Source organism: Otolemur garnettii, unplaced genomic scaffold (assembly GCF_000181295.1).
Source record: "Otolemur garnettii isolate 467f Iridium unplaced genomic scaffold, OtoGar3 scaffold00038, whole genome shotgun sequence".
Lineage (NCBI taxonomy): Eukaryota > Metazoa > Chordata > Mammalia > Primates > Galagidae > Otolemur > Otolemur garnettii.
Window position 1 is genome coordinate 217,318 of NW_003852433.1, and position 18,851 is coordinate 236,168.

Sequence of the window (18,851 nt, forward strand, 5' to 3'; positions counted from 1 at the left end):
TCCCACCACTAGAAGCTCCCATGAAGTCTGTGTCTGGGGATTCTAGACCATTAGCCTTCCCCAGCAGCACCCAGTAGGCTCCCCTTCCTTCCTACACCATCCTATGAGCATGACTAAATGACAACATGGCAAGGCTAGGCTGCCGTTCTGGGATTGGACCTGTTTTCTTGGTTCATCTCTCTCTTTTTCTCTTTGCCTGTCATCCTCTCTGCCCCGTCTGCTGAGCCGTCAGATTTTGGTGATGGCTTTCATTGGATCAGGGAGGCTGAAGGATCAGGGTTAAATGCTGATTGGGGTTGTTATTTCCTGTTGCCACATTTGGGGATCTTTCTCTATCCCTATGCTAGCCTGGGAGTAAACGGCTTGCTTTGGAGTGAGCTTTCTGTGATCTACATAGGCTTAACCAGGGCTCTTCCTCTGCCCTTTCTTCTGTCCACCACAGTGCCCCAGGATCTGATGGAAGTCTCAGTAAGCAACCTCCCATCCCTGTGGCAACCCAGCCCCCGGAAATCCTCCTGTTCATCCTGTTCACAGAGTGGCTCAGCTGAAGGCAGTTCAACCAATGGCTGCAACCATGAAAGGTATGAGGGTCTCAAGCTATAGATGGAGGGAGCTGAAGGATTTCCAAGCACTAGTGGACATACTTTCTTCTCCTACACTGAATTCAGAGGAGTGGACATAGGCTATGGAATCAGCCAGATCTGTGTTCAATGCTAAGTTTGTGAAGTCCTAGCTATTGGAGTTGACATATGTGTATCAGTTAGGATAAACAAGGTTATGCTGTGGTAACAAAGCATCCTGGTGGATTTTTACAACAAAGCTTTACATATCAGGCATGCTCTGTGTCTATAATGGGTCAGCTAGGGGTTTTGCTTTCTCCACGCTAAAGGGCAGACTACCATCTTGAATAATGCCAATCACAGTGACAGAAGGAACTATAGCTCTGGCAGGACCTGAACCAACAATAAATGCTCCACTTAAAAGCAGCACATGCCATTTCTGCTCACAACCCATTTGCCCCACGCACCAGGGGCCAGGAAGCACAGCCCTACCATATACCCAGAAGCTAGAAGAATACCAGAAATATTACTTGATGCCAACCACATTCATCTCAGATTGCATCTCCATAAAAATGGATATTCTAATGCTCACTTTACATGGCTACTGTAAGGACCAAATCACATAATGGTTTAAAGCAGCCAGAATGTGGTGCCTGGCACAGAGAAATAGTCACTAAGTGGCACTTACTGCTTTATTATATAAAGTTAAATCTCAAGCTCAACTCTCTTTGTTTGCTGATAGAGTTTTTGTCTCTTTGAAGCTATTCAGCCAATTCCTGGCCTGGCCTGGGAGAATGGAATGCTTTGGTTTCTGGCCCCATGGGTGGTCCAGTCTTCATGTAAGGGGTGGGAGCTGACATCACATTTTTGAAGTCATGTAACCCCTGGCTCCACAGTGTGTGGTCAGTGAACCAATCTGTATTTAACATGATCCCAAGATCATGTACATGCTTTCAGTTTGAGAAGTGATGATAGAACCAGAGATTCCCAAACTTTACCAGAGGAGATCAAAACATATCAGATCCTGGGCAACTTCCCACCAGTCATGATTGAGTAAGTCTGTGTGGAGCCCAGGAATCTACATTTTGATGAAACCCCAAGTAAATCTTGGGATGGTGATCCAAGGACCAGTGAGAAATGCTGCCCCTTGTTATGGCATCCGCTTACACACCTGGAGTGACAGGGAGCTCACCGTCTTGTGGAGAGCCAAGTTCTCTGTGGAACAGTTGCCAGTGTGATCCCATCTTATGTAACCTGAGCAAGTCGGAGCCTCACTGACCTGAGGACCAAAGTGAGACATTTTATTGGTTAATGCCTCCATGTGTATAATTGGACTTCAGCTACTCTTCCCCCACGGGACTCCCTAGATTTTTCTGGGTGTCCCCAGATATTATTCCATTCTGTCCTCTACAAGAATGCACAGTGCTTCTTCCAGAAATCTTTGTTCAACAATGGTGGAGTCTTGCTCCTCTCTTTTCTTTCAGCCAAAAAAAAAAAAAAAAAGCCCTCCCCCACCAAGATTCCCATGCAAGGAGAAGCTTGGAGGCATCACCTACTTTGCAAACAGCCAGACTCTGAATCCCAGTTTGGCTCACTTTGGTTCACCTGGGTCACTCTAGAAGTCAGAACTCTTTCTGCAAGTGACAGAAATCCACTTCAAACTGGTTGAAGTAAAAAAGAAAATTTGTTGATGTAACTGAGAAGTTCAGAGGCACAGTGGCTTCAGGCATGGCTGGATCCAGGTGCTCCCCATAGGAATCTTTCTGTATGTTTAACTCTTGGCTTTGCTTGCCTCTGTGATGGTTTCATTCTCAGGTGGGCCCTTCCTATGCAATGGCAAAGATGGCTCCCAGCAGCCACTGCCCTATATCCCCCTGGCTTAGAGACTCAGACAAAAAAAAAAGAGGGAGAGAGAGAAAGTGTGTCTGTTTGCTAGTAGTTCCAATAAAAGTCCCAGGGCTGATCTAATTGCCCTGGGTTGGATCACATGATCATCTCTGACCCAATCACTATGACCCCAACCTGGGCCCTGTCCAGGTAGAGTCATCTCCATCTGAAGCATAAGGACAGAGTTATGGAGAAGTTGATTCCTGAAAGGAAAATTGGAGCACTGATAGAAGAAGGGACATTGATGCTATATGGGTAGAAATAATATGATGGCAGCTCTCTCTCCACTCCCCCTAACAGGCTGGTTTTAACCTACGCTCTTGAGTTCTGCTCCTCACCAGAAAACTGGGCTGTGTTTGGATCTATTCAAAGCATCTTTCTCTCCACCTGCAGGGCTCCCCTGAAACTTCTCTGTGACAACATGAAGTACCAGATCCTTTCCAGAGCCTTCTATGGATGTACGTATAGACCTTCATTGCCAGTGTGGTCTCTGAGGAGCAGTTATTGAGTGCCTGTTATATGCCAGCAATATCAGGGGAAGTGAGCTCTGGAGTTTGAACCTCTGCTCCTTTATTTCATAGTTATCTGATTTCTGTGAAGTTGTGTTAACCTCTCTCTGAGCCTCAGTTTTCTCATCTACAGATTGGAGATAAATTGTGTCCCTGGATCCCAAGAGAGAGCAGCGAACAGAGGAATACCTGGGGAACAGAAACTTGGTTTAATCACCATTCCATCCCTAGGGCCCACGTTGGAGGGTTTGTTTTCAGGATTAAATGAGAAGCATGTATCATATAAAGCCCCAAATACCTAATATTGCATGTCATGGGTGCTCAATAAATTTCAGCTCCCTTCTCCTATGGGCAGAGGCAGAAGAGTAAGGTAGTCTGATCTCTTCCTAAAACTTTAAAACTTAATTTCATAATACAGCTATTCTGATTATTCTCATTTAACAAGATGAGGAAACCAAGGCACAGAGCAGCATAGTGACAGCTATGAGGCAGCAGAGCTGGGGATTCAAACCCTGGCCTGCCTGACTCCAAAAGCTTTGTTGTTTTCTTCTCTGCTATATTGATTCTCATCATGTTTTATTTACCCCAGCTTCACAGCTTCCATGGGAGAGATAAAATGTGTGTATTTTTAGGAATTCTAGGAAAGTCTTAATACAACTTACATGGGTCTATGAAATAGCAGTGCAGGTCACTTGCCCAGGTGCCTGCAAAGGCAGGTAGAGCGAAAGCTCCGCTAGGATGGAGTTTTGCCGATTCATTTGCTACTCATCCCGGTGCTTGGCTTAGCATGGAACAGGTACTGGGCAAGTATTTCTTGTACCCAATTTGAAGATCTTCCTGGAGGAAGGGGTGGGGGTTGAAATGGCTCTGGAACGGATGTCATTGGATAATCTGGCTCATCCCTCACAGTGGTTGAGAGCCCAGGTTATGGAGCCCGGTGTCCTGGTTCCAAATCCCAACTCCATACTTTCCAGCAAAGTGACTTGTGCAAGGGCCATAACCAGTCCATGCCTCAGCTGGAGATAATAATGGTCCCTGCTTCATAGGGTTGTGGTGAGCATTAAATATGTTCTGCAAAGTCTGAGGACAGTTCCTTGGTATGTCATGCATGCTCTGTGAATATTATCAAGAAGTTTTTCAAGCTGGGTCCTCAGTTTCCAGAAGGTCCAGAATTCTCTCTGGGAATGGGGAAGAAAGGGACAGAAGGAAGGGGCATGATCAGAGCCAACAGCACTGGCTGGCATTTGCTCAGTCCTTCCCATGTACTAAGCACTTTGCCCAGCCCCCTCCAGGGGATCAGAGTGGAACAGACAAGGGGTGTCACATTGTCAGGTATTCCTTTAAGGGGACAGGGCCATCTCTGAAAGCAAACTAAGTTCCTTCAGCATTTCCCCAGTTACTTCCTTGCTGGGCTCTTTCTTATCCACCTGCAATTTGAGTGGGAGTCTTTTTGTAACAGTTTTATAGATTGTAATTGTACACATTTGGGGGCACTTGTGTTATTTTTATAGGTATGCAATGTGTATTGACCAAGTCTGGGTAATTGTGATATCCCTTACCTTAAACATTTATCTTTTGTGTTGGGACATTGCAATTCTTCTCTTCTGCACTCTTTTGAAAAATACAGTAAATTTTTGTTAACTGTAATTTCTCTACTGTACTATCAAATTTGAGAACTTATTCCTTCTATCTAACTATATTTTTATACCCATGAACCAACTTGTCTTCCCAGGCTCTGGCAACCACCACTGTACTCTCTCCTTCTACAAGGAGGCGCTCCCACATATAAGTGAAAACATGAAGAATTTGTCTTTTTGTGCCTGGCTTATTGCCAGTTCCATCCATGTTGCTTCAAATGATGGATTCCATTCCTTTTTAATGGCTGAATAGTATTCCATTGTGTATATGTACCACATTTTCTTTATCCATTCATCTGTTAGTGGACACTTTGGTTGATTCTCTATGTTGGCTTTGTGAATAGCGCTGTGATATATGTGGGAGTGCAGATACTTCTTTGATACATTGATTTCCTTTCATTGAGATGTATACCCACCCAGATGCAATTTGGATGGCATTCAACCATATCTCACATTCTCTTTCTTTCTATGGACTGAAAACAGACAGAGCCACAGTGAGCCTGCGGAGTCACAGACCCCCTTCCTTCCTGCCCCTTCTCTGACTGCAGCCCATTAATTAAATGCTTTGGCTTCCAGCAGAGGAGAGTGGCACACCTGGACAAAGACTAAGAAAGGAGATCAGACTTCCCTAGGGTAACAGAGCTAATAAACAGTCAAGTCAGTGAGTGACAGTCCCCCTGTGGGCCTCACCTTCCTTGTCTGGAAAAGGCGAGGAGATGATGAGAATTATGGGAGTTCAGTAAGATGGGGAATAGGACAGACCCTGGAGACTTCATGAGACAAGGTGGTATCAGATGGTAGATGATGACACTTTCCTTCCCTCCCCTGACAGGGCTTGCCTACTGCAGACACTTGTCCACGGTGAGGACCCACCTGTCAGCCCTGGTCAATCACATGATCGTGTCTCCAGACTTGCCCTATGATGCTGGACAGGGGCTGACGGCCGGGATTTGGGAGCAGTACCTTCAGGACAGCACAGTAAGGCTTAACTGAGGTTGGCCTGCAATGGTGCCAAGGCTGCAGGGAAGGTCATCTTGTTACCTTATTACCTAAGAAAAAATTCCACCTGCTTGTGGGGGCTCAAGTAGCCATGCTTGTATTCTGCATAGACAAACTGAAACTCCCTTCCTCTTCCTGATAGTTTTAAGACCCACAGCTCACTTTTGCTCCTCTAGGGTAAAGATTGAGGGAATGGAAAACATATATGCTCACCTGGGAGTAAAGAATGAATTGGTCACTAAGCATTTGTTTTTAAGCATCAGCTGTATGCTCAGCCCTGTACAAAATGCTGAGACATGACCCCAGCTAGGAAGGAATTTATAGCCTAGTCCAAACTACCTAAAATAGCTAAGTTAGAGGGAAGAAGCTAAACCAAGAAAACCCTTCCACCACTGTTCTAAAGTCTTTGTCCCGTCTCTGTCTTGGGCCCAGATAGTTCACCTGGAATGCTTTCTAAGATTTTTTTATTAGAATACAAATATTTCTGGAAGAGAAATGTTGATGTTTAAAAAAGTTTCATAGACAAATAGTTTGGCAAATGAAGTTAAACCGTTATCTGTATTCTGCAGGACTTCTCAGAGCCTTGGCTATGCAAATATCCTTGCCACCCTTAAGAAATTGGGGGCATGAGAGAGAGGATGTGGACTATTCCCTTGAATGTATTTAGCCACCGAAACCTTTATTAGAAAAGTACCTTCTATGCCTAGCAGGAAGGTAGAACCCACTTTAGAAGGAGGTACCTGTTTCCTTCACACTGAGTCAGTCTAGTGGCCCAGTTTCCGTGCACCTTCCCACCCAAGGACTGAGGAGGGCTAAGCTGGTGAGCCCCTGGGCCAGGCTGACTTCCACACCTTGAGGGAAGGTGCTATTCTGTTCTGGGATGCCACTGGATTTAGTGGTAAAGACAAATCAGATTCCAAACCTGGGCAAACAGAAAAATTATTTTTCTTTTTGCCAGAAAGAGTTGGGTTTTTTAAAAATTATAGGAGTAATACCTACTTATTGTAACAATTCCAAGAATGAAGAATGCAGGTGTATAAAATTAAAATAAAATTTAAAATGCTGTCTTTCACGTTCATCCCTCTAGTTTGGATCCTTTGAATGAATGATCCTCTGATCCTCAGTTTGGTGTAGACACTTCTGAATATTTCCTATGTTTATTCATAGGAATATCTCTATATATCTTTATCTCTATTCATCTGTATCTATAGATGCAAATCTACATACAATGCTCTATATCTCTATATGTTTCATCTAGATTTATATCTTTAGTATGTATCTTTATGTCTTTACCTTTTATCTTTGTATCTTTATAGATTTATGTGTAGATACAGTGCATATGGAAGTATAATATCTATATAAATAAATATTATATAAATATAATAGATAAATATAATATCTATATAAGTATATACAAAGCCATATCTTCATAATATCTATATTGCCTATTTTTTAAGTGAGTGATATTTATATATTAAGTGACAAATTTACATTTATATCAAGGACATCTCTCAGATCTCTAGGTGAAATATTGAATGTTAGAACCTTAGCACTTCACATACGGATGCTCCATAATTTATTCAAATCCTCCCTAAATTATTTCAAACTGTGTTGCAGTTGACGTCTTTATAAGCACATACCTTTCTGTACAAGTAACAGTGATTGATGTGCATTTAAAATTTAAATATATATACCCACTCATATTCTCAAAAGGTCATAATGTTCCTAATCCACAGCAGTCTCTGAGTGTGCATATTTCCTAAGGGATTTAAAAGAGATAGATTTCTGGGCTCAGCTCCAGCTTTGTTGATTTAGCATCTCTGGGAGTAGAGCCCAAGAATATGAAAAAATATATATGTATATATATATAAAAAATGATCTTTTCCCATAGGGGAAGCACCAGTCTAAGGACAAATCAGTTGAAACAACAAATTAGTCAAAAATGAATATTTGTTTATTTAAAAATGAATATTTTTCATCTACACCTTTCACAGCCTATTTGACCATGTTAGTTGCATTGCTATATAAGTGTAGACTGGGGCCCAGTAGCAAACAATCCCCACTATTTCAGTTGCCGCACACCAATAAAGTTTTATTTCTTGCACACTCAGTAGTTTTGGGGATGGGTATTCCTGGTGAGTAGGCATCCTCCCCTCCTCTGAGAGGTTCAGGGTCCTGTGATCTTGTGGTCCCATCATCTTCCAAGGCCTCCTGATCGTCTGCCTCCAGCTGTCAGAAAGGGAGATAGGGCTCGGCGCCTGTGGCTCAAGCGGCTAAGGCGCCAGCCACATAAACCTAAGGTGGCGGGTTCCAATCCCCAGCCTGGGCCCGCCAAACAACAATGATGGCTGCAACCAAAAAATGGCCAGGCGTTGTGGCGGGCGCCTGTAGTCCCAGCTACTTGGGAGGCTGAGGCAGGAGACTCGCTTGAGCCCAGGAGTTGGAGGTTGCTGTGAGCGTGATGCCATGGCACTCTACCCAGGGGGATAGCTTGAGGCTCCGTCTCAAAAAAAAAAAAAAAAAAAAAAAGGGAGATAGAGGAGCACACCCCAATGGCCAGAACCTGTCACGTGGCCAGACCTAACTGCAAAGGAGGCTGGGAAATGGAGTCCAGACATGGGCTCTGGCTTACATCTAAGATTAGTGTTAAGATGTGAAATAGGTGGAACATGAAGCAAAGAGGTCTGAGGAAAGCAGAGGCTCTGGAGCAGCCTTCCAGCACCATCAGGGCTTCCCACACTCACACATCGGGTTAGAACCTGCTGGTCCCTCAGCTTCGCTAACTATAGCTGCAAAGCCTTTGCCTGAAAATGAATTAAAAAAAAAAAAAAGGCAAGCAGACAGCTATTAAAGTCACCTTATTTTTGTATAAAAATTATTAGTATATGAGACAGCAACTGGAAATGTTTGTTTTGGATTAATTTTCTTTAGAAATGTTTTCTTAGAGCTGAACCAAAATTAATAACTCCAAGATACTTCCACATTAAGATAGTATAGAAAATTGACTGAAAATTAGAAAGGTTAATTCATTATATACGGCCCCTTTTTTCTTTTTATAAAAATGGATTCATAGTTGACATGTTCTGCCTCTTGTTTTTCCCCCCTTAGTGATACACATTGAGCATCTTTTTATGTAGGTCCTGATAGATGTGCCCCCCTCTTAAATCCCGGTGCAGTGTACCCATGTGGGTGTGCATGTTCCTACGTTTGTGGGCAGTTGAAGAATTGCTGGGGGATGGGTTTTTCATACAACGCTGTGATGAATATCTAGTTACCCACGGCTTTGCATGCTCACACCAGGATATCTGGGGGCTGAGCTGAGGAGCAGGGCCGCTTTCTGATCTTTCAATGACCGTAGTCTGCTTCCACCCTGCCCTTCACAGAGTTACGAACAGCAGGAGTTGCTGCGTCTCATTTACTATGGGGGCATCCAGCCGGAGATCCGCAAGGCTGTGTGGCCCTTTCTCCTGGGCCACTACCAGTTCGGGATGACAGAAACAGAAAGAAAGGAGGTTGGTGACCCACTGTGAGCCCTAGGATCTCTAGCAACAAAGGTTGCTACATGTGACATCATAGGTGCTCAGCGAATATTTGCTAATTGTTAATTGCATGAATGTTGGATGGTTCAGAGCCACTCTCTTCAGGTGAGGCTGACTCCCTCCAGGGGCCTCAGCATTTCAAGTGACCTTGCATCTGCCCTGGCAGGTGGACGAGCAGATTCATGCCTGCTACGCACAGACCATGGCCGAGTGGCTGGGCTGCGAGGCAATCGTGCGGCAGAGGGAGCGGGAGTCACATGCTGCAGCCCTGGCCAAATGCTCCTCTGGAGCCAGCCTAGACAGCCACCTGCACCGGATGATGCACAGAGACTCCACCATCAGCAATGAGGTGACAGCAGTGGCTTCAGGAAACAAGAGGGGTGGTGAAGGCCAAGACTTGCTTTATTAGGCTGAGTGTCTGGGGTCTTGAGACAGTATTACCCATGGCTTTATTTTTGAGGTTGGGGGGGAATGACTCTGCAATTAGACCTGGGTTCTAACTCCACTCTTATCTAGCTCTGAGGTCTCCTGCAAGCACCTTTTCTTCTGGGCCTCAGTTTCTGCATCTGTAAAGTGGGAATAATCAGGTATACAGAGGAGGTTTGTGTACAGCTCAAACAAGAAAAGCTATATAAAGTCCCTAGCGCTGGGACTGGCTTTAATTGATTTAACAAATGCTTATTGATTACCTATTATGTGCCAGTTACTGTCAGGAATGTCCTGGAATGTCAAGAATGTTCCATTGACCTCCCAGAACCTCCAGTTTAACAGCCTGAAGCAGGAGCTCAGAAAAAATGGTTAATTCTGTTTGCCAGTTATCAATTGCCATGATAATGCTGTAAAATAGACAGCCACCAAAGGTCAGTGACTTCCAACAATTGACATTTATTTTTGCTCACCAGTCTGTGGAACCAGGTGAGAGGTTCTGCTCCAAGCTGGGCTGGGTAGGGCTCACTCTGGCACCAGCTGTCTGTGTCTGGTCAACTAAAAGGTTTGTTGATCTCAGTTGGGCATTCTCGTCTGTCTGAGATGACACAGCTGTGTGCACCAGTGGCCTCATCATCCATCCAGCAAGGAGCAGATGCTGAAGAGATAAGCCAGAAATGCACAAGCATGTTTTAAGCCTCTACTGAGTTAAGTTTACTAATGCCTGTGATTGAAGCAAGCCACATGGCCAGGCATAGCATCAGAATAGGCAAAAACTGCCAAATTCAAGGGCAGAAGGCATGTATGCAGGGAGCAGGTAAACAAAAATGAGCCATAAATACAGCCAGTTACTCTGAACTGAAATATCTGGTAGACGTCTCAAGTACAGAGGCAATTAATGGTGGGTTCTCCAGTTGTGGAGGTGGGAAGCTCCAGGAAGCAGGGAGTGGTTCCCTCTTTTCTTTTTATAGCTAAGAAGCTGAGACCCTGAGAGGAGACTTGAGCCAGTCAGGATAGAGAAGAAGTCAGGCTTGTGGCTCACAGCCCAGCAGACACTCCTGCTGTGGGACCAGGATGCAGCCTCACCCTCTCTCCCTCCTATTCCTTCTCTCAGTCCTCCCAGAGCTGCAGCTCCGGCCACCAGAACATCCGCCTGCACAGTGACTCCAGCAGCAGTACACAGGTGACAGCTCAGAGGCCCCACCCCTTCCACCAGCCTGGCCCTGCCAGCCCAAGTCCCTCCCTTCCACCCAGGGTGATGGGGATTGGATGTCCATCATCAGCAGTTCATTTTCTGGGTTATTTAAGCTTTTTATACTAGCTTTAAAAGTCAATTTTTTTTTCAAGTAACATGAATCTAGTCTCCCTGTAAAAAATTAAAACATTGCAGAGGAAGTCAAAGTTTACTTTGATCATCTTTAATCACTGGCTGCCCACCATTGAAATAACATCACCAGCATCATTTTGCTGAGTATCCTTTCAGGACCTTCTGTATGCCTTTACATACACAGAAAGCTGTAAATAATATAGCAATGTTATAGCAAATATAGCAATCTTTGGTAGTTTTTTTTTTAATTCTACATAAATGCCACCAATGTGTTCAAGAACTTTCCATTTCATTCAATGAAAAGAGATAGCTTGATCTCCCTCAATATCAAAGAAGAAAAGAAAGTGCAAAAAATGTGTGTAGTATGTCACCTTTCTTTTAAAAAGAGGAAATATTAATACAGGTATAGTTTTGCATCTGTTTTCAAAAACAGCAGAGATAAACCAGAAATAAATCAAAATGATTACCACGGGGGAGAGGGGACAGGGAAAGAAGCCACATTTCCCTGAATATGCTTTTTCTTTTTTCTAATTTTGACTTTGAATTTAAATGCTCTAGTTTTGACTCTGGAGTTAGGAAAATTTTTTATTTACCTTAAACCAATTAAATCCAAAAGAAGTTTTTAAAAGCACAGAAATACACAAAACTAACCATAAATCAAGTTGGTGAGATAACAAATAGAGAAGAAATATTTCAAGTGACTTTGGAACACAGTCTAAACTTGATGGGATATGACCTGAGGACATAAAGAACCACAAATAAATATTTAAATGTACCCTGGAGAGGGCGGCACCTATGCTGGAGGTGGCAGGTTCAAACCCAGCTCCCAGCCAAAAATTAAAAAAAAAAAAATGTATTCTGGAAATTTCTTCATAGTGTCTCATATATCCAACTATATTTTAAAATTGATCCATAATTATCAACCACATGGCTATAATAGACTCTTTTTTTAAAAATGATCCTTATATTAACTAATTTTTTCCTTTAAAAGGATTATGTGACCTGGTAGAGGTCTGTCTGATGAAAAAATATGTTCTGCCCCCATTTCAATGCCGTAGGTCTCCTTTTGGCTTATTCTATGCATACATGAGCACAAAGGTCACTTTTTTATTTATCACAGCAGGAATCTGAATTCCGCCTTGTTCTACCACTCTTTTCACTTGGCTGTCTGGTATTCCACGGGGTGTGTGTTGCATGTTTGGACTGATTCCTGTTGTTGGGTACTCAGGTTGCTGCTGTGAGCAGAGCATCCTAGTCCATCTGTCTCTGTGCACCTTGTCCTTAGGTGTTTGAGTCTGTCGATGAGGTGGAGCAGGTGGAGACTGAAGGCAGGTTGGAAGGGAAACAGCCCAAGATCCCAAATGGAAACCTGGTGAACGGCACTTGTTCCCCAGACTCTGGGCATCCCTCCTCCCACAACTTCTCCTCGGGCCTCTCAGAGCACTCAGAGCCCAGTCTGAGCACAGAAGACAGTGTCCTGGATGCCCAGCGGAATGTCCCCCCAGTGCTGCAACCCAGGGACAGCAGCATGGATGACAGGCAGAGCAGTGAGGCCACCACTTCCCAGGACGAGGCTCGTGAGGAGCTGGCTGTGCAGGACAGCCTGGAGAGTGACCTCCTTGCCAACGAGAGCATGGACGAGTTCGTGTCCATCACTGGCAGCATGGATGTGGCCCTGCCTGAAAAGGATGCTGTGATGGAGGGCTGGCGGGGCAGCGAGGGCGAGAAACGTAGCCAGGTGGACAGTGAGGACAACCTCTCGGAGGAGCCTGAGATGGAAAGCCTCTTCCCTGCCCTGGCTTCTCTGGCCGTGACCACTTCTGCCAACAATGAGGTGTCCCCTGTGTCATCCAGTGGCGTCACCTACTCTGTAAGTCACCAGGACTCTCCACTCCATTTTCTTACCTCCAGCTGTAGGAGGGAGGGGATGTACCACAAACCCTTTTCCAAAACAACCCAATAGTGAGCCCTTGCATTTTCCCCATCACAGAGGATTCACCATAGAAACCTGTTTGGGAGGGAGGATGATATAATATTTAAAGAACACAGGTTTTTCAGGAAACAGTCCTGGGTTCAAATCCTAGCTTTGGCAAGTCACTTGATCCCTTCTGAGCCTCTGTTTCCTTATTCCTTCCTAAGTTGCTTTCAGAATTAACAAGTTGAAGTCCCATGTGCCTGGGACATTGTAAGCACTTGATCACCAGCAACCTTGATGATGAGCTTTGTGATTTAGACTCAGGTCCAGCGTTTTTTGAATATTCAAATTTGCTTCCTTGCCAGAAAGTCCAAGCCAATTGTTGTCAACTGAAAGGAGGTTTTTACTGAGTATTCTATGTATTTATCATCAATTCATCCCCCCCAAATCTGCCAGTTTTCTGTAAATCTCTTCTCAAGTATTCAGATATGTTAGGTTTATTTATTTGGTACATCCAAAGAATTCCCAAGAGCTTTCAGGCCTCGTCCCACCCTCCATGCCGATCTGTGGGTGTCGTCCACCCTCATCTCACGTCCCCTTTGCTTTGCTTCTCTTTAATTTTCTGTGTCTCGTGTTTACCTCTTTCTTGGTTCTCTCCCTTGTTTAGGGGCACATGACTCAGTGGCATCCACATTTTTAGCTTTTCATTTCTTCTTACATCACAGGCCTCTAGTTCTGGGATAACCCAGAATGAACTGCGCTCTTCAGCATGTGCTGTGGCAGAGTAACTCTCCACTTTGAGCAGTATTCACCTCACCTTATTCTTGCAAGGTGTTTTCACTGAATATGCAACTCTAGATTGTAGTTATTTTCTCTCAATATTTTGAAGATATTGTTCCATGGTCTTGTAGATTCCTTTGTTCCTGTGGATAAGTCAGTTGTTTACTTGTCATTCCTTTAGAAGATCTTGAAAGATCTAATTTTCATTTCTTTAAAGATAATCTCCTCTCTTTCTGGCTACGTTTAGGATTCTCTTTTTGGTTGTGTGCCATTGTGTGCCTCGGTATGGATTTCTTTTTGTAGTGGTTAGTTGGGTTTTATGTATCTGCAAATTGGTGTCTTTAGACAGTTCGTGGAAAATTCTCATCTATTATTTACTCAGTTGTTGCTGCTTTCCCATGTTCTCCTTCCAGCTATAGCTCTGATTAAAAGTTTGTTAGATCTTCTCACACTACCCTCTATGGATATTACTTCTCTTTCATTTTATCATTTTCTTAATGTTCTGTGCTGAATTCTAGATATTTTCTTCAGGTCTCTTTTCAATTCACTAATTCTCTCTTCAGAGTATCTAATTTTCTGTTACCGCTCTCTAATGAACATTTAATGTGCCTTTTAAAAGTTTTATTTGGCTTTTCTGAAATTGTGCTATAAAACAAACTGCTTATTTTTATAGTCTCTTCCTCTTATTTTTAACCTCTTATTTCTTTAAATACAGCAAACATATTTGTGTTATATTCCTGATATATTTAAAAACTAAGAAGGAGTCTCATTCTGCTGTCTGGTATTTATGCTAACTGTTATTCATGATGCCTTTCTTTCTCTGGGGGTGTTTTGTGATTTTTGAGCACAAGCTCATATGTCTTGAAATTCTGTTTATTGCACTATTTAAGGCCTAGGTGTAAAGCAGATTCCTCAATAGAGGGTTTTTTCCTGGTACCAGAAGCATACAAGTATGAGATGACTTTTAACTAAATTCTCTGATCTTTTAGACAATCCAGGTAGTGGAAATGTGGGTTATAAATTTGCATGAGTTGTAAACCTGACTTGCGGCTCTTAATCATCAGAGAGATCACTTACACTTAATTTATACATACATTCAGGGCAATCAAGGCATTGTTTTGAGACCCCAGGACGTGTTAATAGTTTTTCTAGTCATCCCTTACTGAGGATGTGATTCTTTGGGGTCCTACCTTTCTTCAGGAAGGCCTCTTATTAGACTCCTCATCTCAGAGGGTTTGGGGAACACAAACTAATTAAATCTACGCTTAAATTTTCCAGTTTGGCATCTTCCCTCAGGGAGCAAGCCAATTTTGGTGTTATCTCACCTTCCTAGATTAGGTTTTGATCCTTAAATGTTGCCATTTCCTTGTCATATCATTGAACAATTTCAAAATTAAGCCCAGAGTTGGGGTTCTGTGCATTCTTCCATTCTCCTTATCCAATTTCCATCAGAGAGTGGTGTACTCTCTGTAGTTGTGACTCTTTGAGAAGGAATTTTATCCCATAGAGTAAAAGACACTTGCCCTCAAAACAAACTATTCATGTGATGGATACACTGAAAGCCCAGACTTCCCACCACATACACTTCATCCATGTAACAAAAGCCATTTGTACCCCCCAAATTTATTGGAATAAAAAAAATTAAAAACAAATGAAATCAAACACCCAAGTGATCCAGGAGAGCGTTAGGAGGAGGGGAGATGCTCTTTGTCTCCTAGCGAGGAGTTGGTTATAATTTTTCATTTCTTCCCCTCTTGGGACCCTGTAGCCGGAGCTGCTAGACTTATACACAGTGAATCTGCATCGCATCGAGAAGGATGTGCAGAGGTGCGACCGCAACTACTGGTACTTCACACCTGCCAACTTGGAGAAGCTGCGCAACATCATGTGCAGGTAGTGGGGGTGGAGGGAAGAACCGGGAAGGGGGAGAGGTTGGGCAAGATCAGGGCTTTTGTGGGCCCAGGGAGAATTTATTTCAGCCCCTGAAGCTGGCATCATCCCCGCCTGGAATCTTATTTCAGCCCACACTGACAAATAATAATAACAACATAGAGCATTTATTAAGCACCTACTGTATGCCACTGTTCTGAGCCTTTTATGATCATTTCTTAATCACTCCTCAACTGAACCTCAACCTATCCCCTTTTATAAGTGGGGATGTGGAGGCTCAGAGAGGAACTACATTACTCAGAGCACTATGGGCTATGGGTGAGCTCATAGCCACATCTCTCTGTCTCTACAATCTGCCCTCCTTTTCTTTTTTTCTTTAAGTCAAGATCTAAGGCTTAAGTACTATTCTTTAAAAAATTATTATTGGCATTTACTAAAATACAAAAGTTAGCCTCTTTGCATATTTGCCCTGGCAATGGAGGCTCATTTGCCTTTTTGTGGCAAACATATCCTGCTTTGTAAACTTTCTTACTCCATAAACTTCTCTTTCTCTTCCTCAATAAACTTTGTATCATGCTTGCCTTAAAAAATAATACAAAAGTAACCCCTGCTTATTAAAAAATTCAAGCAAGTCAAGCAGATAGGAGGCTCATAAGATATAAAGAGAAACTTCTCCTCATCTCCACTAGTCAATGCCAGTCACACAGAATTAATGACTACTAACCATTTAGTAGTATCTAACCGATTGTATATTTGCAAAATGGGGTAATGATGGTAACTATTTCATGTGATTATTTTGAAAAGTAAATGGTACAATGCATGCATAGTGGACTGAGTATACAGAAAATGCTCAGTAAGTATAAACTATTGTTATATTAATAAAGGGTAGATCAAAGTTCCAGATAGAGGAGACTGCAAGGCAAAGGCACCACGGTATAAATGTGATTTATCTGCACAAGGTGAAGTGTGGCTGTAGGGGAAGAGCAACTAAGAAGTAATGTGTAAGCTGTGGACATGAATTGAGAACAGGTTATAAATGCTTTATACCCCCAGTAAAGGAGTTTATACATCATCCCATCAGACAGTGGGGAGCTTGTGAAGGTTTTTGAACATACAAAGGCCTCCTGGAGCTGGATTTCAGGAAGGTCATTCTGGTGACTGCTCGTAGGATGTTTAGAAAGAGTAGGACTGGGGATGAGGATGTAGTAAGGATGCTGAGGGAGTGGTCTAAGTGAAGGGTAGGAGACCAAACGGGGGAGGAGGGCAGGGAAGAATGGCCTACAGAGGCGGGTTGTGCATGCCATCATTGATTGGGCCCTCACATCTCTCATAGCTACATCTGGCAGCACATTGAAATCGGCTATGTCCAGGGCATGTGTGACCTTCTGGCTCCACTGCTGGTCATTCTGGATGATGGTGAGTGTGTCTTCCCTGTCCCAGGTCTGGGGGATACAGTTTCCTTCCCACTGCAGGGCAGGGAGGTTAAACTTACTTCGTGACTCCATGGAATGGGTCAGGACAGGTGCTCAGAAGACCTGTGTGGAGAACACATCAAGATTCTGGTGAAGTAAAATTCCCATGTCCCGTGATGCCCAATACTTAATACACAGCCTGGCCTTTGCTAGCCACTGACTATATCAATAAGAATTTAAAAAAACAAAACAAAACAGTGAAGCCCAGATGGCTTTACTACCAAACATTTAAAGAATTACCACCAATTATGTAGAAGCTCTTTTAAAAACATACACAAGGAAGGAACTCTTCCCAACTCATTCTGAGGCCAGTCCCCATATGAGTACTGGGTACCGGATTGGTACCCTGACACCCAATACCAGACAAAGACATTATACGATAACTATATAACAATATTATTTATGAATATAAATGCAAAAATCCTCATCAAAATATCAATGGACTCATTCCAACAAGATACAAAATGGACTATAAACCAAAACCAAGTGTGGTTTATTCCAGGAATGCAAGAAAGATTTGACATGCAAAAAGAAATCATTGTAATTCACTACATTAATTGATTAAAGGGCAAAAAACACACAACTATCTCAGTTGACACAGAAAAACATGACAACATCCAATACCTTTTTATGATTTAAAAAAAAAAAATACTCAGCAGGGCCAGGCACAGTGTTTCATGCCTGTAATCCCAGTACTCTGGGAGGCCGAAGGGGGTGGATTGCCTGAGCTCACAGGTTCAAGACCAGCCTGAGCCAGAGCGAGACCTCATCTGTGAAAAAAAAAAAAATAGCTAGGCATGTGGGGACTCCTGTAGTCCCAGCTACCAAGGAGGCTGAGGCATGAGAATCACTTGAGCCCAACCCCTTTAAGGTTGCTGTGAGCTATGACACCAAAGCACTGGACCCAGGGCAACAAAGTGAGACTCTTGTCTCCCCCACAAAAAAAAAAAAGAAAACAAAAGAAAAACACTCAACAAATTAGGAATGGAAAGGAACTTACTCACCTTACTCAACATGATAAAGAGTACCTAGGAAAACCCACAAATAGCATCATATTAAATAATGAAAGATTTGAGCATGTTCCCCCTGGGGTCAGGAACAAGATAGGATGTCTAATTTGCCACTACAAGTTTTACAGGGCAATTAAGGAAGAAAAATACAAGCCATCCAGATTGGAAGAGAAATTAAGCTATCTCTATTCATGTATGACATGATTTTGAATATAGAAAATCCTAAGGAATAAAAGAAAAAAATAGAACTAATAAGTTCAGCAAGGTTACAGGATACAATACAAGATCAATAAATAAAAGCCTATTGTACTTCTATATGCCTGAACAATCCCAGAATGAAATTAGGGAAACAATTCCATTTGTAGTAGCATCTATAAGAATAAAATATTTATGAATAAATTTAATAGAACTGTAATATTTGTACATTGAAAACTACAAGACTTTGATAAAATAAATTTTTAAAAACCTCATCATCTCATCTTCATGGACTTGAAGGATTAGTATTGTTAAGGTAGCAATGCTTTCCAAATTGATCTATAGATTCAGTATAATCGCTATCAAAAATTTGCTGCCTTTTTTGCAAAAATTGATAAGCTAACCCTAAAATTGATACAGAAATTCAACTCAATGAGGAAAAAATAGTCTTTTCAACACACAGTACTAGAACAACTGGATACCTATATGCAAAAGATTGAAGTTGAACCCTTACCTCACACCATGGACAAAAAACTAATTCAAAACAGATCATAGATCTAAATATAAGAACTAAAATTGTAAAACTCTCAGAAGAAAACACAGAGTAAATCTTTGTGATGTGGCTTCTTAGATGTGACACCAAAAGCATAAATGACAAAAGAAAGATTAGGCAATTGGACTTCATCAAAATTTAAAAATTTTATA

General features: G+C 42.6%; 1 protein-coding gene across 1 annotated transcript in view; it reads left to right on the forward strand.

Moving 5' to 3' along the window:
* SGSM1 (small G protein signaling modulator 1) overlaps positions 1–18,851 on the forward strand; it is an 86,126-nt gene that overhangs the window by 51,953 nt on the left and 15,322 nt on the right. The window contains exons 14-22 of the mRNA XM_003789831.3: positions 443–581; positions 2,841–2,905; positions 5,426–5,571; positions 8,976–9,104; positions 9,298–9,480; positions 10,672–10,740; positions 12,170–12,754; positions 15,348–15,472; positions 16,803–16,885. Of these exons, the coding sequence (XP_003789879.1) occupies positions 443–581; positions 2,841–2,905; positions 5,426–5,571; positions 8,976–9,104; positions 9,298–9,480; positions 10,672–10,740; positions 12,170–12,754; positions 15,348–15,472; positions 16,803–16,885 (1,524 nt within the window). The remainder of the gene's footprint in view (positions 1–442; positions 582–2,840; positions 2,906–5,425; positions 5,572–8,975; positions 9,105–9,297; positions 9,481–10,671; positions 10,741–12,169; positions 12,755–15,347; positions 15,473–16,802; positions 16,886–18,851) is intronic.